Source organism: Colossoma macropomum, unplaced genomic scaffold, assembly GCF_904425465.1.
Source record: "Colossoma macropomum unplaced genomic scaffold, Colossoma_macropomum, whole genome shotgun sequence".
In the NCBI taxonomy this organism is placed as follows: Eukaryota; Metazoa; Chordata; class Actinopteri; order Characiformes; family Serrasalmidae; genus Colossoma; species Colossoma macropomum.
This window is the reverse complement of record NW_023494787.1, coordinates 36,790,413-36,811,392: the sequence shown is the minus strand read 5'-3', so window position 1 is coordinate 36,811,392 and position 20,980 is coordinate 36,790,413. Positions and strand designations below refer to the sequence as shown.

Here is a 20,980-nt window from a genome sequence, read left to right as displayed (position 1 = left end):
CTTCTCTAGAACATTGAGATGCTCTGATTCTGTTTCTCTGGCAACTAATTACTCATCACCATCATCTCTCTCTCTTTTCCTCTCTCTCTCTCTCGTTTGCTCTCTTTTCTCTGTCTCTCTTTTTTGCTCTCCTTTCTTTTTCTCTTTTTTCTCTCTTCTCTCCTTCCCTCTCTTTTCTATTAGCTTTTCTCTTTTCTTTGTCACTGTCTCTTCTCTCTTTCCCTCTCTTTTCTCTTTTTCTCTTTTCTCTCTGTTTTATTTTTTCTCTCTCCCCCTTTTCTTTCTCCTTTCCTCTTTTTCCTCTTTGTCTCTCTCCTTTCTCTCCCTCTTTTTTCTTTTTCCTTTCTTCTTTTTGTCATCCTCTCTTTTCTTTCTCCCCTCTTCTTTTCCTTCTTCTTTTCTGTCTCCCTCTCTTTTCTTTCTTTTCCTCTCTCTTTTTTCTGTATTTCTCTCTTTTTTTCTTTTCTCTCACTCTTTCCTTTCTTTTTCTTTTTCCTCTTTTCTGTTTCATTCCTTCTCCTCTGATATTCCCCCCTCTCTTTCCCTCTTTCTCTCTCTACATCTTTTTGCTATCACTCTCCTCCTGTTTTCCTGTCTTTCCATGATGCTCTTTCTCTCTCCCCAGTGACTCAATCAGAACTCTTTTTTTATTCTTCTTTTTTCTTTCCCTTCATCCCTTTCTCAAACACTCATTCAATTTCCTGTCTTCCACTTATCTTTCACCTTCGCTCCCCTGTTTTCTTTCTCTCTCTCTCTCTCTCTCTCTCTCTCTCTCCCTCTCTCTCTCTCTCTCTCTCCCCTTCCCTTCCCCGGTTGTCCGGGGCAACCTTGTTTACCTGCTGGAGAGCTCGGCTCCCTGTTGTCATGGCAGCCGCAGTCTGGTTGCCGTGCCGACCTGAAGTGGCAGTGCCATGACGCTCTTTCTCTCTCTCTCCCTCTCCCTCTCTCTCTGTTGCACTCATCCCTTTGTATGCTCTCTCCCTCTGTCTCCTTTTTTTTCCTCCCAACCACTCCATCCCTTCCTCCTCCTCTCTTCTTCATCTCGGAAGCTCGTCATCAGCACAAAAGGGAGCTGAATAAAGCAGCTCTCCAAATTAGCCGTGAATTTCAATTTGACAGATTGCACTGAATCAAAAGGACTAATATTGGTTTTAAATGGAGCCATTCTTTGGAGATAAACACGGCAGCAGCAGCGTTGTCTGTATTTTTTATTGCGTTTTATCTACAGTGACCTACAGAACCGTGAGCCCGTGTTACATCTGTGTGAGAAAAGCTCATTTCACATTATTTCACAGAGAAGAATCTAAAAACAGCGGCTTTATAGTAGCAACAGTGAAGGCTCAGGCTGATATCTAGGCTCGGGAAGAGGCCTTTGTAGGCCATAGTGCTTGGCTTGAAATGAAAAGTAATTTTCAGGCACGTGACCAGCCATTTAACCAGCGTGGAGCAGCAGTGATGCGGCAGTATTGCAACCAAACAGGCCAGCAGGAAAACAGCCATTAATATGCCTCCAATTGCTGAAAGAGTCGCCCGTCTGTTCGGCTCACGCTACTGTTTTCGCTTCAGAGCGGCCTTCTGCTGTCAGAGCTGATGTTAAAGTAGCTCAGCCGCATGTGCAGCTGCTGACATTATAGTCCGAAGACCCCCATCAGAACTGACCCTCAGGCAAACCCACTGGGGTGTGGTGAAATGTTACAGCGCCACAAATGACTGAAGTAATCAATGCAACATCCTTCATTAGTCACAGTGATAAACGGCCCTCTGGGTATTTGACCCGTGTGTGCATGTGTGTAAGTTAATGAGTCATTTTAAAGGTTTTCTGTATAATGTGTGTGTGTGTGTGTGTGTGTGTGTGTGTGTGTGTGTGTGTGTGTGTGTTTGTGTGTGTGTGATCAGTGTAGTGTGTGGATGAAATGAATGATTTACAAATATCAACAATCACCTGCTCCATAATTAAGCTTCTTTGTCACAATTACAAAGCTTTTGTTAGCTAATGCTGCGTTCACACTACACGATTTCAGCCCTGATTTTACACTGGCAGTTTTTGGAGATTGCAGAGAAAAGCCACAGATCTGGGGCAAAATGGTGGGCTAAATCATCAATCCATTCTCTTGCCCATCTTTTTTTTCCTCCTTGTTTTTTCACTGCAAATCAGCGTACGAACAACTTGCAACCCTCGCTTTTTGCTAACATCCGTTTTTTGGGGAAAAAAAAACTGTATCCCACACGGTATCATTCCCTGTGTTATCTCTCATGTGTGTTTACAGCACATAGTTTGGAGACCAGACAGACTTATCGGAGATTCCTTCTGGTGAAAGATCTTGTAATGTGTGACCCCATCGCTCACCAGTCATGTGCAAACCAGATCAACTTGAAGGAGACAGGATTATAAGACAGCAAGTTGTGTAGTGTGAACAGTACATGACAACTTTGAAACTGTGTCTATGGCTTTAGTCAACCTTCTCTCTTTTATCCTTAATTCTCTTCTCTTCTCTTCTCTTCTCTTCTTTTTTCATTTCTTTTCTTTTCTTTTCTCTTCTCTTCTCTTGTTACTTACTCTTACTTATTCTTATTTCTTTATACTTCTTTTCTCATGTTTCCTTTTCCTGTCTTTTCTTTTTTTGCTGTGGCTTCTTTGATTCTGTAACCACTTTTTTCTCTTCACTTTTCTTTCCTCCTCATCCTTCTCACATTTTCTCTCCTCTCCTCTCCTTTCCTCTCCTCTCTGCTTTTCTCCTCTCCTCTCCTCTCCTCTCCTCTCTTACGTTTATCTTTTAGCACTTAAAAACAGAAACTAAAGCTGGCAGTTTGATGCGAAAATTTCTCTGAGTTGTATTCTTGATATTTAACATATGTTTAACCTTATTTCTGAATGAAAGTCTCCTCAGGCCTTGTTTGTTTTTATTTATGAGGCTAGACTGAAAAAGTTCGAGTGTAAAAAGAAAGATCTTGATTTGTAAACATGCCAAACGGTTAAAAGGTTAGCATGCGCTCCGATAATATATCAATTACTCTTTCTCTTTCTCCCTCTTTCCTCCTTCTCCTCCTCCCCCTTTTTCATCCCTCTCTCTTTCCCCTCACGATGCTTTTTCTCCTCTCTTTTGCGAGCTCTGAATCTCTCACCATTTTAATCTGGCGAAGGGCTGTAAGCCAGATTAGCCGGCGAGCGCGCTTAATCCCATCACTCCTTTAATCTCGCGTGGGTGTGTGCTTTTTCCTGGTGTCATCCAGCTGAGAGGGAGAGAGAGAAAGAGAGAGGGATTAGCAGAGAGAGGGAGAGAGAGCACAAACGTGATCTATGATGAGGTTGGAGAGAGAGAAAGAGACTGTGAAGCAGGCAGACAAGGGTTAAAAGGGAATTCCACTGATTTTTTTAAAGGATTCTGCATAATGAAATCATTAGGATGTAAACAAAGTTCACATTCAGAGCAGTTTGCTGTGAAGTGTTTCAGTGTAGAGAAACTTACCGACTCAGATTTGTTCACAGTGATGGTGACAGAAACCAGAAGTCACAATACAAATATAGCCATTTTATTTACTATCCAAAATGACCAATGTACTTACACATGTCGTTTTAAAAAATATGTTTTAAGCCAAAACCTTATCTCAGAACTATCATAAAACAATATCTCAGGCATCAGGCAGCGTATTCAACTCTTCAGACGTCCGGTTCCCATCTTCACTGCTATTAACAATTCTAACTCACTTTATTTAGAACGGAGCATTTCACAGTAAACCTCTCTGAATGACTGTGTTCATATCTTAACTATTCAATTATGGAGGAATTTAGAAAAATCTGTGAACTTCCCCTTTTAAAGATACCTGAAGTGAATGAAAAGATGGAGCGAGTGTAGAAAAAGGAGAAATAGGGCGTCAGGTAGGGAATGCACTTTGGAAGTGGAACACAGGGACAGATGGGCAGATCAAAAGATGTCAGCATCATCCCACATATATCCAGCCTCGGTTTATAGGGCATGATAAACATTTAGAGAAGGAGAGAGAGAGAGGATTATGACATGTGAATTGTTTGTGTGTGTTCCAGATGAACCGGCCCATTCAGGTGAAGCCAGCGGACAGCGAGGGCCGCGGAGGTAAGAGGCAGAAACAAAACACCACCTAATTTATCACAGCATTCAACAACGTTCAATCACCAACATTAGTTTGTTGACAGTAGTTCAGGGGGATGCATTTTCATGTATACGAAGAAACACTTCTTCAGTCTGATAAAATGAAAGGGAGAAAACAAAACTGCAGTCACGCTTACATTAAAGGGCTTATATCCCACATTTTTTGTGTACTTTATTTAATGAATTTTTTTTTTATACATAGAGGTCCATTTCTAATATTTGTCTGGCTTTATGAACCAAAACAGTTATAATTCATTTTTAAATGACCACTTTCCAGCCTCTTTAGAATTAAATCCTTTAGAATTAAACAGGCTGTGTTTTTAAGACTGATATGTGTAAATTAGCTCTGTTCTGATTGCCGTGTATTGTGCCTTGTTCAAAAAACAGTCAGAGATGAAACATTCCCTATAACTTCAGCATGAAGCTAAACTGTTGTAGGCTGAACAGGCAGGTAATGTAAATGCATTCTTTTTTGTGAAATCACAAGAGCAGTGAGTTCAGAACAGGTCATTGCAGCTTAATTTTCATAATTGGGATGAGTGCTACGTTTTGAACGTTTATGTGCTGCATTAAACTCTTATTTTCCTTTAACTGAAACAACAAGCCATACATACACTGCTGTTCTAGATAGGGGTGCAACGGTGCATTGTGGTGTTGTGATATCGCATTGCAAAACTGTAACAAAGCATTGTGGACAATGGACATTCTATTAGTTATGCCATCTAATGCAGTTGGATTGTTTGAACACCAGAAGTTTGCAGTCTGCACTAATCAGCGCCTCACTCCTGCACTCCCCTTGACTACCAGCCCTAGTATCGCAGACTGTGCAACAACATATTTATATTTCTTCATTTGAATTTTGTTTAACAATACAGTGAATACTGTTCCTCTGCACAATTTGTTAGCCCCCTTTCACTCTGTTTTTCAATGGTCAGGACTGACATAGAACAGGTATTCTCTGGGTGGTGGATCATTCTCAGCATAGCACTGGTCGAAGGACACTGCTCACAGGACACTTTTGCCTGGATAGGGCCATGTTAAGTTGGTGTTAAATACACAGATCACTTTATTAATCTCAGAGGGACAAAGTACAGTAAAGACCAAAAAAAAAAAAAGACTTAGTATTGCCGTACGTTATTTATATGCATAAATAGAAGAAGTAAAGATACAGAATAAAATATAGCAAAAAATATAATGTGCAGTACAAAGATTAGTAATATATTACACTCATTGCTCTCATTAGATTTGCAGGTGAAAATGTAGTCCTAAAAAGATCCATTTCCATGGTCCATTTTTGTCAAGTATGTTTATCATATAGGCGTACTTTGTAGTTGTGCAATTACAGATTGTGACTTTTTGATGTAGCATTCAATTAACATTGAGAAGTTGTAAGTAAAAATAAAGTAATGCTAGATGTGTCCAGAATGATGCTAAGATTCTAACATCACTAAGAAAGTTGTATAACATTAAGAATTAAGATAGAGTAACATTTACTGTCCGGAGTTCATTTAAAAAAATTAGAGATGAAATAATAAGGCGCATAACAAATTAATGTAAATCCATATTCACATTACTGTATTACTTGCAATGTAATAATAATTAATAAAATATTTTAAAAATTACCTTTTGGTGAAAGGTTTGTAATATTTCACTGTACAATGCATAAATTATTATATATGGAAAGTAATGAAAAGGCTAATATGGCAAGTAATTCCAGACTTTTTAAGGGTCATCATGGAAAACATTGTGGAAAAGGTTTCTTCTTGTCTGACACACACACACACACACACACACACACCCACACACACACACACACACACTTTATCAGTAAAAGATGGATGCTGCTCTCTAGTGGACAGAACTAGCAAAGCAGCTAAACAGCAGCATTGTACCGTCATGTCTGAACCATCAGTCAAATTACATGTTTTGTTGATTTTTCTAAATGAAAATAAGTTAACACATCCTCTACAGAGAACACATTTAAATATGACATTTTTCTGAAATTTGAAGTGCAGAATATTTAATATATTTTTAATTTATTTTATTTTGGGGAAAAAAAAATGTGCCATAATTTCTGCACAGGCCACATTTTATTCTTTTTTGTATTCCAATATATTTAATTATGCAAATAAATAGTAATTTTGTATTAAAATGTGCAGAAGTGTGTTCTAAGTGTGTAAAGGATGAGTGAACTCTTTCATTAAAAAAAAAAAAAAATAATAATAATAATTTGACCAAGACGTATAAACTTTTGCATACAACTGTATATGGCATCAATACTGATATGGAATCCAAATTTGGTAGGTTTACCCCTTCTCTGTCTCTCTGTCTTTCTCTCTGTCTCTCTCTCTGTCTCTCTCTCTGTCTCTCTCTCTCTCTCTCTCCTCTCTCTCTGTCTCTCTGTCTTTCTCTCTGTCTCTCTCTGTCCCTCTCTCTCTCTCTCTCTCTCTCTCTCTCTCTCTCTCTCTCTCTCTCTCTCCTCTCTCGGTCTCTCTCTCTCTCTCTCTCTCCTCTCTCGGTCTCTCTCTCTCTCTCTCTCTCTCTCTCTCTCTCTCTCTCTCTCTCTCTCTCTCTCTCCTCTCTCGGTCTCTCTCTCTCTCTCTCTCTCCTCTCTCGGTCTCTCTCTCTCTCTCTCTCTCTCTCTCTCTCTCTCTCTCTCTCTATAGACAGGAAGCTGTTTGTCGGAATGCTGGGGAAGCAGCAGTCGGATGCTGATGTGAGGAAGATGTTTGAGCCATTCGGCAGCATAGAGGAGTGCACTGTGCTTCGAGGGCCAGACGGAGTCAGCAAAGGTCAGCAACCGTGCACGCACACACCACTTCAAATGCACACATGTACAAGCTACTACTATAAATACCTTTAGCGTCAATCTGACAATGTTATTTACGGTCTTAGTTCATGAACCTGGTTAAGCATTTTAAAAACAAATGCTTTCTAGTTTAATGACTTTTCCTCGCCTTGAAAATGACTGAGTTGATCACATCACCATGCGCCAGTGGGTGGGAAATACAGCACAGTAATGATATTAGAAATTTGTATTAAATCTACTTGCATTAGCATTTCAGAGAAATGGAATGTTTGTTTCCATGGAGTTACAAATGCAGCAAAATGAATAAAATGCCAATATTTTAGTGCAGGGTTGTTTAAACATTTTGCTCTTCTGCAGCCATATTACAGAAAATTCCTATCCTACGTTAAGACCTGTCAAGGTCAACACAAGATCTTTCACAAATTCATGTTACTGAAGCAAATCTCATCTTAATTTAGGAATTTTATCCTTTACAGCTTCGTACAACATCTTATCTCAAGTAAATCTGCTGCAAAAAGCAGCACAGCTGGTTTATTCTTATCTGGTGCTGGTTTAACTCATCACCCAGTATGGTCATGCTGGTTGACCAGCACACCAGCATCCACATCGCAACATATACCGGTTTTGCTGGTAACCAGCCATGCTGGTGTATGCTAGTTTTTCTAGGAAGGAAGGCAGTTATAATCCACTCAGTGGAGACAGATTAGCGGTTGTTATGTCTGTTTTCATACACGCTCAGCTGAGGCATAAACACATCATCAAAAGTTACGTAAACAAAACTGTAAGCTATAGTATAAACAGCTACAGTGTGTTAAAAAAACAACTAAAATTAAGTGTGACAAACTGGTAGTTTCAGTGACCTCAATTGGAAAGATTAAGAATATTGTGACTGTGCCCCCTGCTGTTTAACAGGGGCATCTCTCATTTTTGTCAAGACTTTTGGCACCCAGTCCGCTGTGCTATTCCTCCTAATAAATAGTCACTCATTTAATTCTGTTTCCTCATTATTCACTGCTATTGCTGCAATATAGGGCAAGTTTTCACCTACACCTTAACAGACTTGGGTGATGAGAAGGAATTAGACAGAAGGTTCATGCAGAATGAATAAATTTATGGTAACACCATTATGTGATCTAAGAATGATATAAACGGAAGGTGGAAACAAAAGTTAGGACACCGCAATTAGGACAGTATTTACGAAATGTATTTAGGATGCTTCTGTAATTCTCTTTTTAAATGGAGTTAAGATAAGATTATGAACTTAGGGACTTTTATTCTGTAGTAGCTTCTGTCCTAAACTCAGTTCTGACTGAAGTTGTCATAATTATTAAACAGATATGATTTCTGAGTTAAGATGTTTCTGCAATAAATGTGCCATCAACTATCAGTCAAGTCTAAACTGAACTTATTTGCTGATACCGATATGATTTCTATATGACCATGCATCCCTAATTTCCGATTAATGTTAAAGTCTTATGCTATTGGCTTGCTGCTTATTTCACATTGGCTTTATGCACTGGCTGCATTAGTTTGATTGATATGTTTGTGGAGGGCAATTATGCGTGCTGTGCTCTGTGTGACTGTGTGTCTGGAGCGGATGATGCGCTCGCTGTGGTAAATCATTAACAGACTCGTGTTCCAGTATGTTGCTGTATGTAGGTCATAAGAAAGGTGTGGCTCCAATTTGATGGCACATTGGGAGATTATTTGAATCTGCCTTTGGGCTTGTTGGATGATGGATCATGTAGAAGTGTACAGGCCCTGTGGGTTGATGGACTTTTGTGATTTCCTGGTGAGACAGAGATGAGAAAACCGCCCTGTCCTTGTATAATTCATTAGTGTGGGAGAGCATTCTGTAGTACAAGTTAAAGGCCTTTGCCTTGACTGAGGCACTTTATATCAGACTTGCCAGATGAAATGGCTTTAATACTGCAATATTTCTTTGAATTTAAAAACATCCAAAATTACATTACAAAATATTTTTAAAAAATGTATTGGAGTGTCTTTTTTTTCAGTTGCATTTTAAGCAGCATGGCATGCAATGCATGTAATGTTTCAGCTCAAATGGTTGGAAAATGCCTGGAGGGCAACAAGACCAAGAATAAAGAGAGTCAAATTTAGGTCAGTATGATGCGGTTTAACATCAGTGGCCATGAATAGACAATGTTTGGCTTATATTGTGAGATATTGATTAAAATTCCACAGAAGAACTTTCCCCAGAGATTTAGTTGAATGACAGAACCAGGTAGTGGTTGATATTCTCCATTGAATTCCTTTATGTCTGTCTAGTATTATCTGTTTGCCATGAAGATTTTTCATTAATTCTTCAGTTATTTACTATTTATTTACTGATTGTAAATATAGTCATTCAGTGACTTTGATGTGAAATGGTTCATAGTAGAGAAATTTACACACTTCCGTACAGTGGTGGTAATAGGAACCAGAGGTCTCAATGTCAACAACACTAATATAGCCACTTTATTTACTGTCTAAACTAACATGTGAACCTACATGCGCCTTTTGGGTTTTATGTGTAATGTTGATAATGGTAAAATAGTAATATATATGAAAAAATGTGTACATTTTCTTTGTGGACTATTTTGTCCTACAACACCCTGCTTGTGCTTCTCTGTCATGGATGACATTTTAACATATCATCTGCATTTTGTGTAGTAATTTTCTGTGAAGGAGGTTTTAGAGGCATGAAACGCTTTACATGTCTGATTCCGATCACACCTTTCTGAACAATTACGAATCTAGAATGCACATTTCACATCAAACCACTTTGAATGACTTTTAATTATTTATTGTACAAAAAAATAGAACAAAATGGAGAGAAGCCATGAGGGCTGACAGTGTCGCTCAGGATCTCTCTGTGCTGCTGTGTGTTGTATATGAAGATGCTGTGTGTTGTATGTAAAGATGCTGTGTTGTATGTAAAGATGCTGTGTGTTGTATGTAAAGATGCTGTGTGCTGTTGTGTTGTATTTGAGGCTGCTGTGTGTTGTATGATTAAAACTGACTGCTTTGTATTGCAGGTTGTGCGTTTGTGAAATATCAGAGCAACGCAGAAGCTCAAGCAGCCATCAGCGCTCTACACGGCAGCCGCACTCTACCGGTCAGTCTGTCTTTGTCTCTCTCTCTCTCTCTCTCTCTGACTCTCTGTCTCTTGGTTGATATTATAGTTAATCTCTTACACAAGCAACTTCAGATTTCCTTGAGGATTCATTGTTTAGAAGAATAGAATAAAAGAACAAAAACAGTGTGAAAAGAAATTAAACCATAAAACAAAATGAAGGGTACATACACATAACACAGGGAATAAAATAAGCATAAAGACAAACTGCGGAGGAAGCAGTAGTTTCACTAAACAGATGTTACTCTCTGATTTTAGTACTTTTGTGCCTGTACATGCCTCCTACAGTCACACCTACCAGCATACTGTGACAGAGGAGCACTGTCAGAATAACACTCAGTCGGACACATGCTAACAGAATGGATGCTTTGTGCTTTCATCACCCCCGCCATATTTCCTCTCAACACAACACTTCCACTTCCAACATTCTCAACTGCTCAGTGCTTTGAAGCTGAAGACTTCTCTCTCTCTCTTCTCTCTCTCTCCTTCACTCAGGGGGCCTCCTCCAGCCTGGTGGTGAAGTTTGCAGACACAGAGAAGGAGAGAGGCATCAGGCGCATGCAGCAGGTCGCTTCTCAGCTGGGCGTCATCAGCCCCATGAGCCTCCACCTGGGGGCCTACAATGCTTACACACAGGCAGTGAGTACTAACCTTTACCTAACATACTAATACAACAGAGTCCTAACTGAGATATACTGAGTACTAGAACCTTAAAATAGAGAGTACTAATATATGCTTACAGTCAGTGAGTGTGTACTTAGTGTTATTGCAGCGTGTACTAACCCTAAACCGCAGCATGTACTGTCCCTGTACTAACTAGTACTTTCTTCAATAAAAGAGCTGAGTACTGTACTAACCAGTCATGAACCATTAACTATTAGAGTTAGGCCAATTCGAGTCATTAAAAAAACAATGCTAATTTTCTACTAGTGTATTGGGGTTAAGGTCATTTTTTTAATTCTAGATTAAACATGGGCATGTAAAACTTAGTAAAACTTAGCAAAAGACATTCCATATGTTTTATTTGATGCTTGCAACAGACAACGGCATATATCCTACCTTGTATGTTCAAGTTTTAGTCTGACTCTCAGCAAAGAGTCCAGACATAGAGCTGCCACTGCTTCCATTTCTAACAACTGACTGAACCCTGGTTAGATTACCACATGATTTCAGACAGTGATGCATCTAGGACTTCCGGAAGGCCTTTTTTCTCACAAAATTGGTTTCACCTATTGTATATCATTATGGGATTGGTTGATTCCACTGTCACTTCCTAATTATGCTGGTAGTTAATCTAATGTGTAAGGCGTTCAATACAGCTCCTGAAGTCCTAACCAATGGGAGAGCTTATTTGTCTTTATCTACCTAGATAGCACAGCATAAAACTTTCTGATTGGATGATTTTCCTTTGGACGTTTCCAGAATTTGTCCATTTTGTGTCCAATGAATACGTAATAAGAGAGTACTACTACAACAAATTAGACATTTATGTTCAGAAATCATTAGGCCTTATGTCTATACACATGCAGTGAGTCTTAGAATGCAGGGTGTCTACACACAGGCTGCACTAAGTTGTACAACATACTGTAGTTTAACACTTTACCTCTACATACAGGCAATAGTAGAGTCCTAAGTACCACTTAGTTGCACTAATTACTTCTAACCTCTTACAAAGGCCATATGTACATGTAGCCAAGAGTGCTTGATGTAATATACTACGGTAGAAATGTACTAAGCACCTATAGCACAGTAAATTTATTCTCTTCTGCTCTTTTCCCTCTAGCTTGTTCAGCAGCAAGCTTTGGTGGCTCAGTCCGCTTACCTGTCTCCTGTGGCAACAGTTGCAGCAGTGCAGATGCAGCAGCTGGCTGCTCTCAACCCCAGCAGCATCATAGCCACACCCATTGCATCAATCACCCCCTCCTCAGGTGACCATGCCCTTTTCATCACCCCAAAATGCACTTCCCTGTGACAGATGCTCTTTTAAAATGAACTTTTTTTGCCAAAGCTACAGTACAGCACACATCTCACTTCTCGTAAATTATGAATATATTTTTCTCCCTTGAGGTAGTCGCTACATTGATGTGTAAAACTCCTGTATGTGAAACATTTTTTTCAGTACTTAATTTTTGTAATTGCTCTTCTAAAGGTACAAGCACCCCTCCAGCCATTGCTGCCACACCTGTGCCTACTCTGCCTCCACCAATCGCAGTCAACAGTTACCCACCTGTGCCTGCCCCACCCAGTGGGCAATCAGCCTCAGAAACACTGTACACCAATGGAGTCCACCCTTATCAAGGTGAAGCCCCACCCACTCTCTAATGGCGTATTTCCACCATGCAGTCTGAGATCAACAACGTGTGACGATTCTTTTATGTTTGCGTTTGACCATTCAACGATTTGCACCATTATTTGTTCCATACGTTACGGCTCGGTACGCTTGGTACCCCAGCAAGAAGGATAACCAAATTCGGGACTGGTAATACAGTTTACTTGGCAGTGGAAATTGCAACAAAATGCAAGATCACAGATTTGTAATCGTACTGTACTGTACCGCACTGTCCGGTGGAAAACCACCATAAGACCTACACTGTAATGCAAAAGTTTGGGCACCCCTGGTCAAATTATATATTTTGTTGATTTTCTAAATGGAAATAAGTTAACACATCCTCTACAGAGAACACACGTCTGCATATTTTAATACTCAATTACTGTTTATTTGCTAAATGTAACAAATTGGGGGGAAAAACTATTGGAGGGAGGCATAAATTGTTTATGCAAAATTATGGAATATTTTCTGTTTTATGTTTTACTTTTTTGCCAATATGTTAAACTAAGCAAATGACAAGAAACTGTGCACTAAAATTTGTGTTAACCACCTAGAAAATCAACATGACATTAAAATTTAACCTAGGGTGTTCAAACTTTTGCATACAGCTGTTTAACAGTACTGTAGCCTGTTCCATTGTTTCTGTCTTGTTCTTTCTTCTATTAACTCTCTTTTCCATCTATTTGTTCTCTCTTGTATTCTGTCTCTCCCTCTTTCTTGGGTTTCTGTTTGTTTTCTGTGTCTTAAAGCTCAGAGTCCTGCTTTGGATCCTCTTCAGCAGGCCTACACTGGCATGCAGCACTACACTGGTGAGGCGTACAGAGTTGTTGTACCCTGCATTGAGTTTTTTTTTGTGTATGGCTAATATTTGGAAACAACACTTTTAGAATTTACAATAATAATATTCAGTTATGCTTATTTTTGCTTTGTAGAATGTTTATTGTAGCTGTCATAAGAAAACGTCATAACTCATTTTTTTCACCACCCACAGCCACATATCCTGCTGCTTATGGATTGGTTGGTCAGCCATTCCCACATCAGCCCACCCTGGTTGCTCAGCAACCCCAGCAGCCACAGCAGCTGCAGCAGCGAGAAGGTAGTGGCCACTTCCTGTTCCTGGCCTCTAGGACCACAAACATCCTGTTTTCATTACTCACTCTCCTCTTCTGGATAAAGAAGCCATTTTTCTCCATTTTTCTCTTAACTGTCTTACCGTCTAAATAGTTTAGAATTAAAAAAGGGGGAAAAAAAGAATCTGGATCACCATGTAAACATATCTTCTCTTTTTCATTGTACTAAAACAGCTCTTCACATTCTTCTGTTTTTTCTAAGGTCCAGAGGGCTGTAATATCTTCATCTATCACCTGCCTCAGGAGTTCACAGACTCAGAGATGCTGCAGATGTTTCTCCCATTCGGCAACGTCATCTCGGCCAAGGTTTTTGTTGACCGTGCCACCAATCAGAGCAAATGCTTCGGTGAGTCAAAGAGAGATGTTTAGAGGGAATAACAGTTTAGAAGGTGTTTAGAAGGTAAAACAAATATGACTGGGCTCACAGAGTAACGTTAGCATGATATTATGCCTTAACAAAAGATTTTATCTATGAAATTTTCAGAGAGGAGGAAAAATATTCTAAATTTTATATACACAATTTGGCCAGCAGTATGACACCTGACCATCACACCAATATGAGGGGCACAGTCATGCTGGAACAGGAACTGACCTGCCCCTAACTGTTTCCGCAAAGTGTTGAGCGTATAATTGTCTAAAATGTTTTTATATGCTGTAGCATTAACATGATCCTTCACTGGAACTATGGGGCTGAGCCCAAACACTGCAGAACAGCCCCAGACCATTATCTCTCCTCCGCCAAACTTTACTGTTGGCGCTATGTATTTCTCTAGGAAGCATTGTTCTGGCATCCATCAAACCGTTTTGACCATCAGACTGCCAGACAGTGAAGTGTGATACATCACTCCAGAGTACATGTTTCCACTTCTCCAGAGTCAAGTGGCAGCATGCTTTACGCCACTCTAGCTGACGCTTAGCGTTAGCACAGTCTTCTTAGGCTTGTGTGCTGCTGCTCGGCCACGGAAACTCATTTCATGAAGCTCCCAATGCACGGTTCTTCTGTGGATGTAGCTTCTAGAGGCAGTTTGGAACTGTGTAGTGAATGGTGCAACAGAGGATAGGAGATTTTTTGTGCTTTAGCACTTGGTGGCCCTGCTCTGTGAATTTGTGTGGTGTACCTTTTCATGGCTGAGCTGTTGTTGTTCCTAGATGCTTCCATTTCACAGTAATAGCACTTACAGTTGACTGGGGCAGATCTAGCAGAGCAGAAACTGATTGGTGGCAAAGCTTGCATCCTATGACAGTTCCACGTTTAAAGTCACTGACCTTTTCAGAACAATCCATTTTCAACCCATTGTGCTTGATTTTATACAACTGTTAGCAATGGATGAGGCTGAAACACCTGAACTCAGCAGTTAGGAGCAGTGTCCACATACTTTTGGCCATATAGTGTATGTTAATGAATATAGTTACAAGGTTTTAATATGGTGAGATATGGTAAGAAGGATTCTACAGGATCTTTAGTGCTCTGGCTCATGCTCTGCATTCTCTCATTTCTTTGCAGGCTTCGTAAGCTTCGACAACCCAGCCAGCGCTCAGACTGCCATCCAGGCCATGAATGGCTTTCAGATTGGCATGAAAAGACTAAAAGTGCAGCTGAAGAGGCCTAAAGACGCCAACCGTCCATACTGAGATGGCCAGGTGAGAATGAGATGGGGAGGAAAGAGAGGGTCAGTAATGTATCCTAATGACAGAGTGAAATATGGTTGTGTATGCTTACAATGTTTAAAGTAAATTTGGCCCTCATTTTCAATAATGCACTGCTAATTCTGTAACTTAAACAGAAAGACAGGCTCTCTCTGTTTCAATACTATTTTGACTTAAGCGATTGTGTAATTCTTGTCTAAATACATGTAAATTACACTTGAAAGAAATGCTTACTTAAAGTGAAAGAGAAGCTAGACAGTAACCAGTTGATTAATTTTTACTTTTCATTTATTGTTTTTGTGCTGTGTCATTGTTCATTCTCCTGAAAACAAACAAACAAACAAACAAACAAAACCTCATCCACACCCAAGGCTGCCCCGTCCAATCATAACTCGTGTGGAGACCACGTCGCTATGGCTACGGTGGCCTAGCAACCAATAAAGCTCCCCCCTTCCTCTCACAGCGTTTGTTGTAAGTTGATTGGCCTGTGTTGGTTGCTGTGGCGATATTCCTGCCTGTGATGGTTGCCATTAGCAAGTTTTGTTTTCTGGCCCTTTTGTCTTCTATCCTCCATGCTGAGAGTGCATGGCGGGTTACCGTGGTGACCATGGACTGTGTTTGGTGCGTTGTGACTTTCTCTTTTGTTTTGTAAATACTGATCAATAACTGACATTACTATTTTTTGAAGATCTTTAACGTATCGTAAGTGTAAATAGCTAATCATGCAAAAGTAACTCAAAGCTAATTAAGCACTTCATTAGTTATTTAAATGCTCTAGTGTTTGGGCGGATTTTGTTTTTGATCAGTCTCCTCTGTGTTTTGTTTGGTCATGACTATTTCTTACAACTATTCCCATGCGTAGTCTGGTGGTGTTTTAGTTACTGTGACCGTGGGGGATACAGTGTGGTTGTATTTGATTACGAGAAAGTTTGTGCTAGTGGGTATGCTGTTTTGTGCAATGAGTGAGGGAATGAATGAACCTCAGTGAATGAGCGTGGGTGTGTGTGCATGTAGTAGTGGGCGATATGACCAAAAAAAAAATCACAGTATAATCCAGATTTCTCACTGTGTCAGCATATCGAATATGTATATATGTAAGCAAAAGTTTGCGCACCCCTGGTTAGATAACGTTTTGTTAATTTTCCAAGTGAAAATAAGTACCCACATCCTCTACAGAGAGCACACTTCTGCACATTTTAATCCACAGTTACTGCTTATTTGCTAAATTTAACACATTTGGGGGAAAAGAAATAACATAAATGTGGCAAATGCAAAACCTGTGGCACATTTTCTGTTCAAATATGTCATATTTGTTACATAACAGTTACACAAATATGTCGTATTTAAGTGTGTTCTCTATAGAGGATGTGCAAACTTATTTTAACTTAGAAAATCAACAAAATATGTAATTTTACCAGGGGTGTGCAAAATTCTGTATACAACTTATATGTATGTTGTTACTGTCGCAACAAGGCCGTTTCTTTTACTTTTTCTCATGACAAATGGGCCAACAGAAATGGTCCAAATGACATTTACTTACAATCTAGCATGTTTTTGCCCTTTCCTGTAAAGTTACTGTATCAATAGTTTTAAGTGAAACCGTTTCAGATGCTTAAAAGAACCTATGTTTATCTGTAGCTTATTATTCTGAAATTATTCATTCACTTTTAAAAGCACCATATTTTACAGGTGAAGAAAATTTTAAATAGTTTAATTGCAAAAATAGAAAAAAGTTAATAATATTTAGATAAACCTATGACGTGTACTCGTAAGCATGCTGTAGAACTATATAGATATAATTTTAAACAAACTATTTATTCCAGTTTGTACCTTGCATCGTTTGCGCTTATTTCTGGCATATCTGCATACAAGTTATGACAAATAATGCCTAATATGGTTTTGTGAAAATTGTATTTACATAATTTTCCGCCACAGATGTAGTTAATCAGCCAAGACATGTTTAGTGTCCAAATTTTGCAAATTTTTCTTCAAACCCAACTTTTTCTGTTAATACATTCCAAAATCTTCTCTCGACCCATTCAGAATGCATCCAAGTCTTCATTACAGTCATCCAGACTTATCAATATGGTTTAGGATACAGTATAACTAACTGTGAGCTATAAAATGAACATGTATTGCATGAACAACTAATATCTGATATATAATAAGAATAAGAATATCTGGGGTAAGAGAAATTTAAAATTGAAAAATGGTGGCAATTTTTCACAGAACTGTTTCTTTTAACCAGTATACCACATGGACTGGAATATCGGCCACTATTACATGTACCTGAGTCTGTGTGTGTGTGTGTGTGTGTGTATGTGTGTGTGAGAGAGAGAGAGAGAGTGAGAGAGAAAGAGAGAGAGAGAATGATGAGAGAAAATTCATCCACTATCTCTCAAATCTCTCACGTGAGGTTTGAGGTGACAGTTCGTGATTGTTATTGTTATGGTGACATAAGTGACGCATTGTGCTGACCAAAGAACAGCATTCCTCTGTAGGAATTCTGGGTTTTGTAATGTTTAAGTTCATTTAAAAAAAACACACATACAACCACTTTCCTCATAGCTTTCCTACATAATTGTATTCAGTTTACGATTATGTTCACTCAACACAATACCGATTTCAGCAGATATCATAAATATAATAAATCATAACGTACAGCCCAGAATTCCTATGGTGCATGTTGGAAATTTGTTTGCCTGCCAGAAATCTTTCCCACTTTGAAACAGCCACTAACACCTGAACACACATTATTGACCATACACCCATTCACTGGCTTAATACTTTAATTGCATGGACGTATGGTAAGATCACTGCTAAAATGCCCCCACCAGACACACCACATGTATTAACTTGTCCCCCTTTTGTCATGACCAAAAGTCATTTCAAATGACCTAAACCTTTTATTTTTCTCTCCTTTTCTCTCTCTTTCTCTCCCCCTCTCTCTATCTCAGGTTTAAAAAAGAGGACTGAAGAAGTTTGGAGAGAATAAAAAAACCACCTTTTTTTTTTCCTCAGCTGCAAAATTACGGGACCAACTGCTTGTTTCAAATATCGTACGAAGATAATGAATACGAATATATACATTTAACAGATTTACCTAACCCGCTGCACAAGGCTTGGGTATAAAAAAAATAAAAAATATACATTTACAACCTCATCAGTATACAGTATATGAGCGAGAACTTTTTGTAGGCATTCTGTACAGCTAGTCACTGGCTAAAACACTATCGATGCAATGTCACAGACTTTGCACATTTGTTTCATGCGCACTATTTGAAAGTGTGTGTGTGTTTGGGTGTTTCAGGTGGTTTCAAGGCTCCATCAGGTCTGGAACCATCACAGCAACACTCTGCACATAAAACGGGACCAACACAAATATGTCACGTCCACACAAAGGGGGATAAGACTGGCTTGTGCTTACACTGGACTACTGAAGTCTATTAAGCGCCAGTTACGTGTATATAGAAATTTATTTGGGCCATAAAAAGGCATATCAGTGGTGTTGTGGGGGGAATTGGTTGGGTTTTTAAATTATTTAAGCTCACCAGTGGGTACGTTAGCTAGGGAAAGAGCATTGCAGTAGAAGTTGCCTGCAAGCACTGATCTAATTCAAGTAGAAATGGATTGCGGAAGACAAGAAATCAGAGAGTTCAGGAAGATCAGAGAAGAGCGAAGACAAAAGGGAGGGGGGCACGGGTGGGAGTTGGGGTAAGAAAATGAATATTGTCCATCACAGTAAGGCCGTAGTTAGATTTTACATTTTCAGATATGTTTAGGATGATTTTGGGGGAAACTTGTGGGGAAAATAGAGTGGAAAGCATTTTAAAATAATGTATTTCATTGTATATATCATGGTTTGAAAATGGAAGTTAAGAATCTGATTATTATTATTATTGTTATTATTATTATTATTATTACTATTATTATTACTATTATTATTATAGTATTCTCCTTGGTTCAAAAAAGGTAATTTTTTATTCTTTTTTTAAACAGTTGATTAATTTATTGATTTCTCGATGAAGGCTGTTTTTTAAATTATTTATGAAGATAGAGGTTCATTGGCATGTATGCCCGTGGATCAAAGTATTTTTAGAACTTTTATTTACAGAATTACAATTAATGAACAATCATTATTCTCTATTTATTTTCTTCAGGCCTTGTTTCACAACCTGTCAATTACCAGAAAAATAAAATAAAATTTTAAATAATAAAGTGTCTTGCATTGTGATCACTGTCAGTTTTTTGTTTTTCTTTTCCAAGTGAAATCTTGTCCAGAGGATTCTTACATTTAACGATTCAGTTATTTCTAAGATATTTTTCTTTGTAGCTGTTTTTAACACTTAACTGTGTAGTGCAATGTTCCTAATAGGATGGCTTTGAAAGGAAGTGATTTGTAACTGAGAAACACTCACCTACATCCTATCCTCAAGGTTTCTGAGGCATTGCTGTCTTCATATTAATATATATGTCTTAAGTATGTTCACACTGCTGTGAAACCTTGTTTTGCTAATCAGTTTGAACAGTTTACCCACCAAAGCTACAAACTACAGTCATCTGAACAAGTCAATATGCCGATAGTAACTTTTGACTGAAGGTTAAGGTTCAGTTGGTGTAAAAGGGTCCAATAAATGTTTATTTTCTTATGAAATTGCGTTCTTCCCTTCAATAGCCGAATTACACGGAAGTTTCACGAGCTAAATTGTGTTAGTGTGTCCACTCTTTACATTCATTACAGCTTCCATTCGTGTCAGCAGACTTGCTTTCAGTTTTTTCAAAGAAATCTGCAGAAGTTTTTTTTTTTTTATACCTCCAAAGTTCAGTCTTAGAAGTTGGCTGCATTTTCTGCTTCTCACAATCCAAGCAGTTTTTTTTTTATTTGTTTGTTTTTGATTTGTTTGACAGATCTTTTTTAGGCAGTTTTGCTGGTCTACCAGGTCTTCCGCAGTTGTTTGGAGTCACATTTTCTTTCTATTTTTTAATAATTGTTTCTCTTTGACTTTCCCCTCACTTATGCGTATATTATATTTAATCCCCTCAGAAATATCTGTTTCTATAATGAATGTTAGGCCCATGTTTACTTTGATACAGCAACAATGCAGCTAATCATTATGTAATGTCAAGCATAGTTTATTTCGTTTTAAAATGACTGTATTTTGTTGCTAAATGTGTTTTAATGGTCAATTTAACATTTATATTTCTACAGTGGTCCCCTTTACAGTTTAAATACTTATGCTATTACATTTTATTGTCTAAAGCACTGTCCTATTTGATGCGATTGCTGTCCTGTAGTGCTGATTTGCATGTCCCTACGAGGCTGTAGGGTGTCCCATTTCTCAAGGAGCACTCACGAGTGCCCTCTATGCGCCCCTACTGTGGCGTTTGGTGAGTACCGCATTGATGCGGACTCTGCAACGGCCTATTACCCAAAAAGAGTGGACAGATTTACAGCTGCCAGACCAACATGGTGGATAAGAAGATACTCTGATGAGCTGAAATGCATTTGTTCATTAATTCACCTAGTCACTGACCTGCATTATGCTAGTAATGTGGACCCCTGACCATCACATCTATATGACCTTGTTGGGACACTTAAGCACTTGGTGGGCCCACTAAGTTTCTCCCATTTTGAGACCAAGCTGTTGTTGCTCCTAGATGCTTCCATTTCAAAATAATAGCAATTACAGTTGACTGGGGCAGAGTTAGCATAGCATCCTAAAACAGTGCCATCTTTAAAGTCACTGAGCTTTTCAGTACATTCCATTCTATGGAGTGCACTGCATAGACCATGAAACTATG

At 38.8% G+C, this 20,980-nt stretch overlaps 1 protein-coding gene across 4 annotated transcripts in view; it reads left to right on the top strand.

Annotated features, from left to right (window-relative positions):
- Positions 1-19,397, top strand: part of celf3a (cugbp, Elav-like family member 3a) — a 33,550-nt gene extending 14,153 nt beyond the window's left edge. Inside the window, exons 3-14 of one of the 4 annotated variants that reach the window (XR_005007072.1) lie at positions 4,043-4,091; positions 6,794-6,919; positions 9,975-10,054; positions 10,568-10,711; positions 11,856-12,000; positions 12,222-12,371; positions 13,151-13,210; positions 13,393-13,497; positions 13,734-13,877; positions 15,036-15,172; positions 15,550-15,649; positions 18,136-19,397. Coding sequence is in view for 2 of the 4 variants with exons in the window: in XM_036567183.1 (XP_036423076.1) it covers positions 4,043-4,091; positions 6,794-6,919; positions 9,975-10,054; positions 10,568-10,711; positions 11,856-12,000; positions 12,222-12,371; positions 13,151-13,210; positions 13,393-13,497; positions 13,734-13,877; positions 15,036-15,163 (1,131 nt within the window). In the remaining 2 variants the exon portion in view is untranslated. Of the gene's footprint in view, positions 1-4,042; positions 4,092-6,793; positions 6,920-9,974; positions 10,055-10,567; positions 10,712-11,855; positions 12,001-12,221; positions 12,372-13,150; positions 13,211-13,392; positions 13,498-13,733; positions 13,878-15,035; positions 16,244-18,135 lie in introns of those variants that run through there. The other 3 variants (XR_005007071.1, XM_036567183.1, XM_036567182.1) reach the window with 3 other exon arrangements.
- Positions 19,398-20,980: the final 1,583 nt, after the last annotated feature.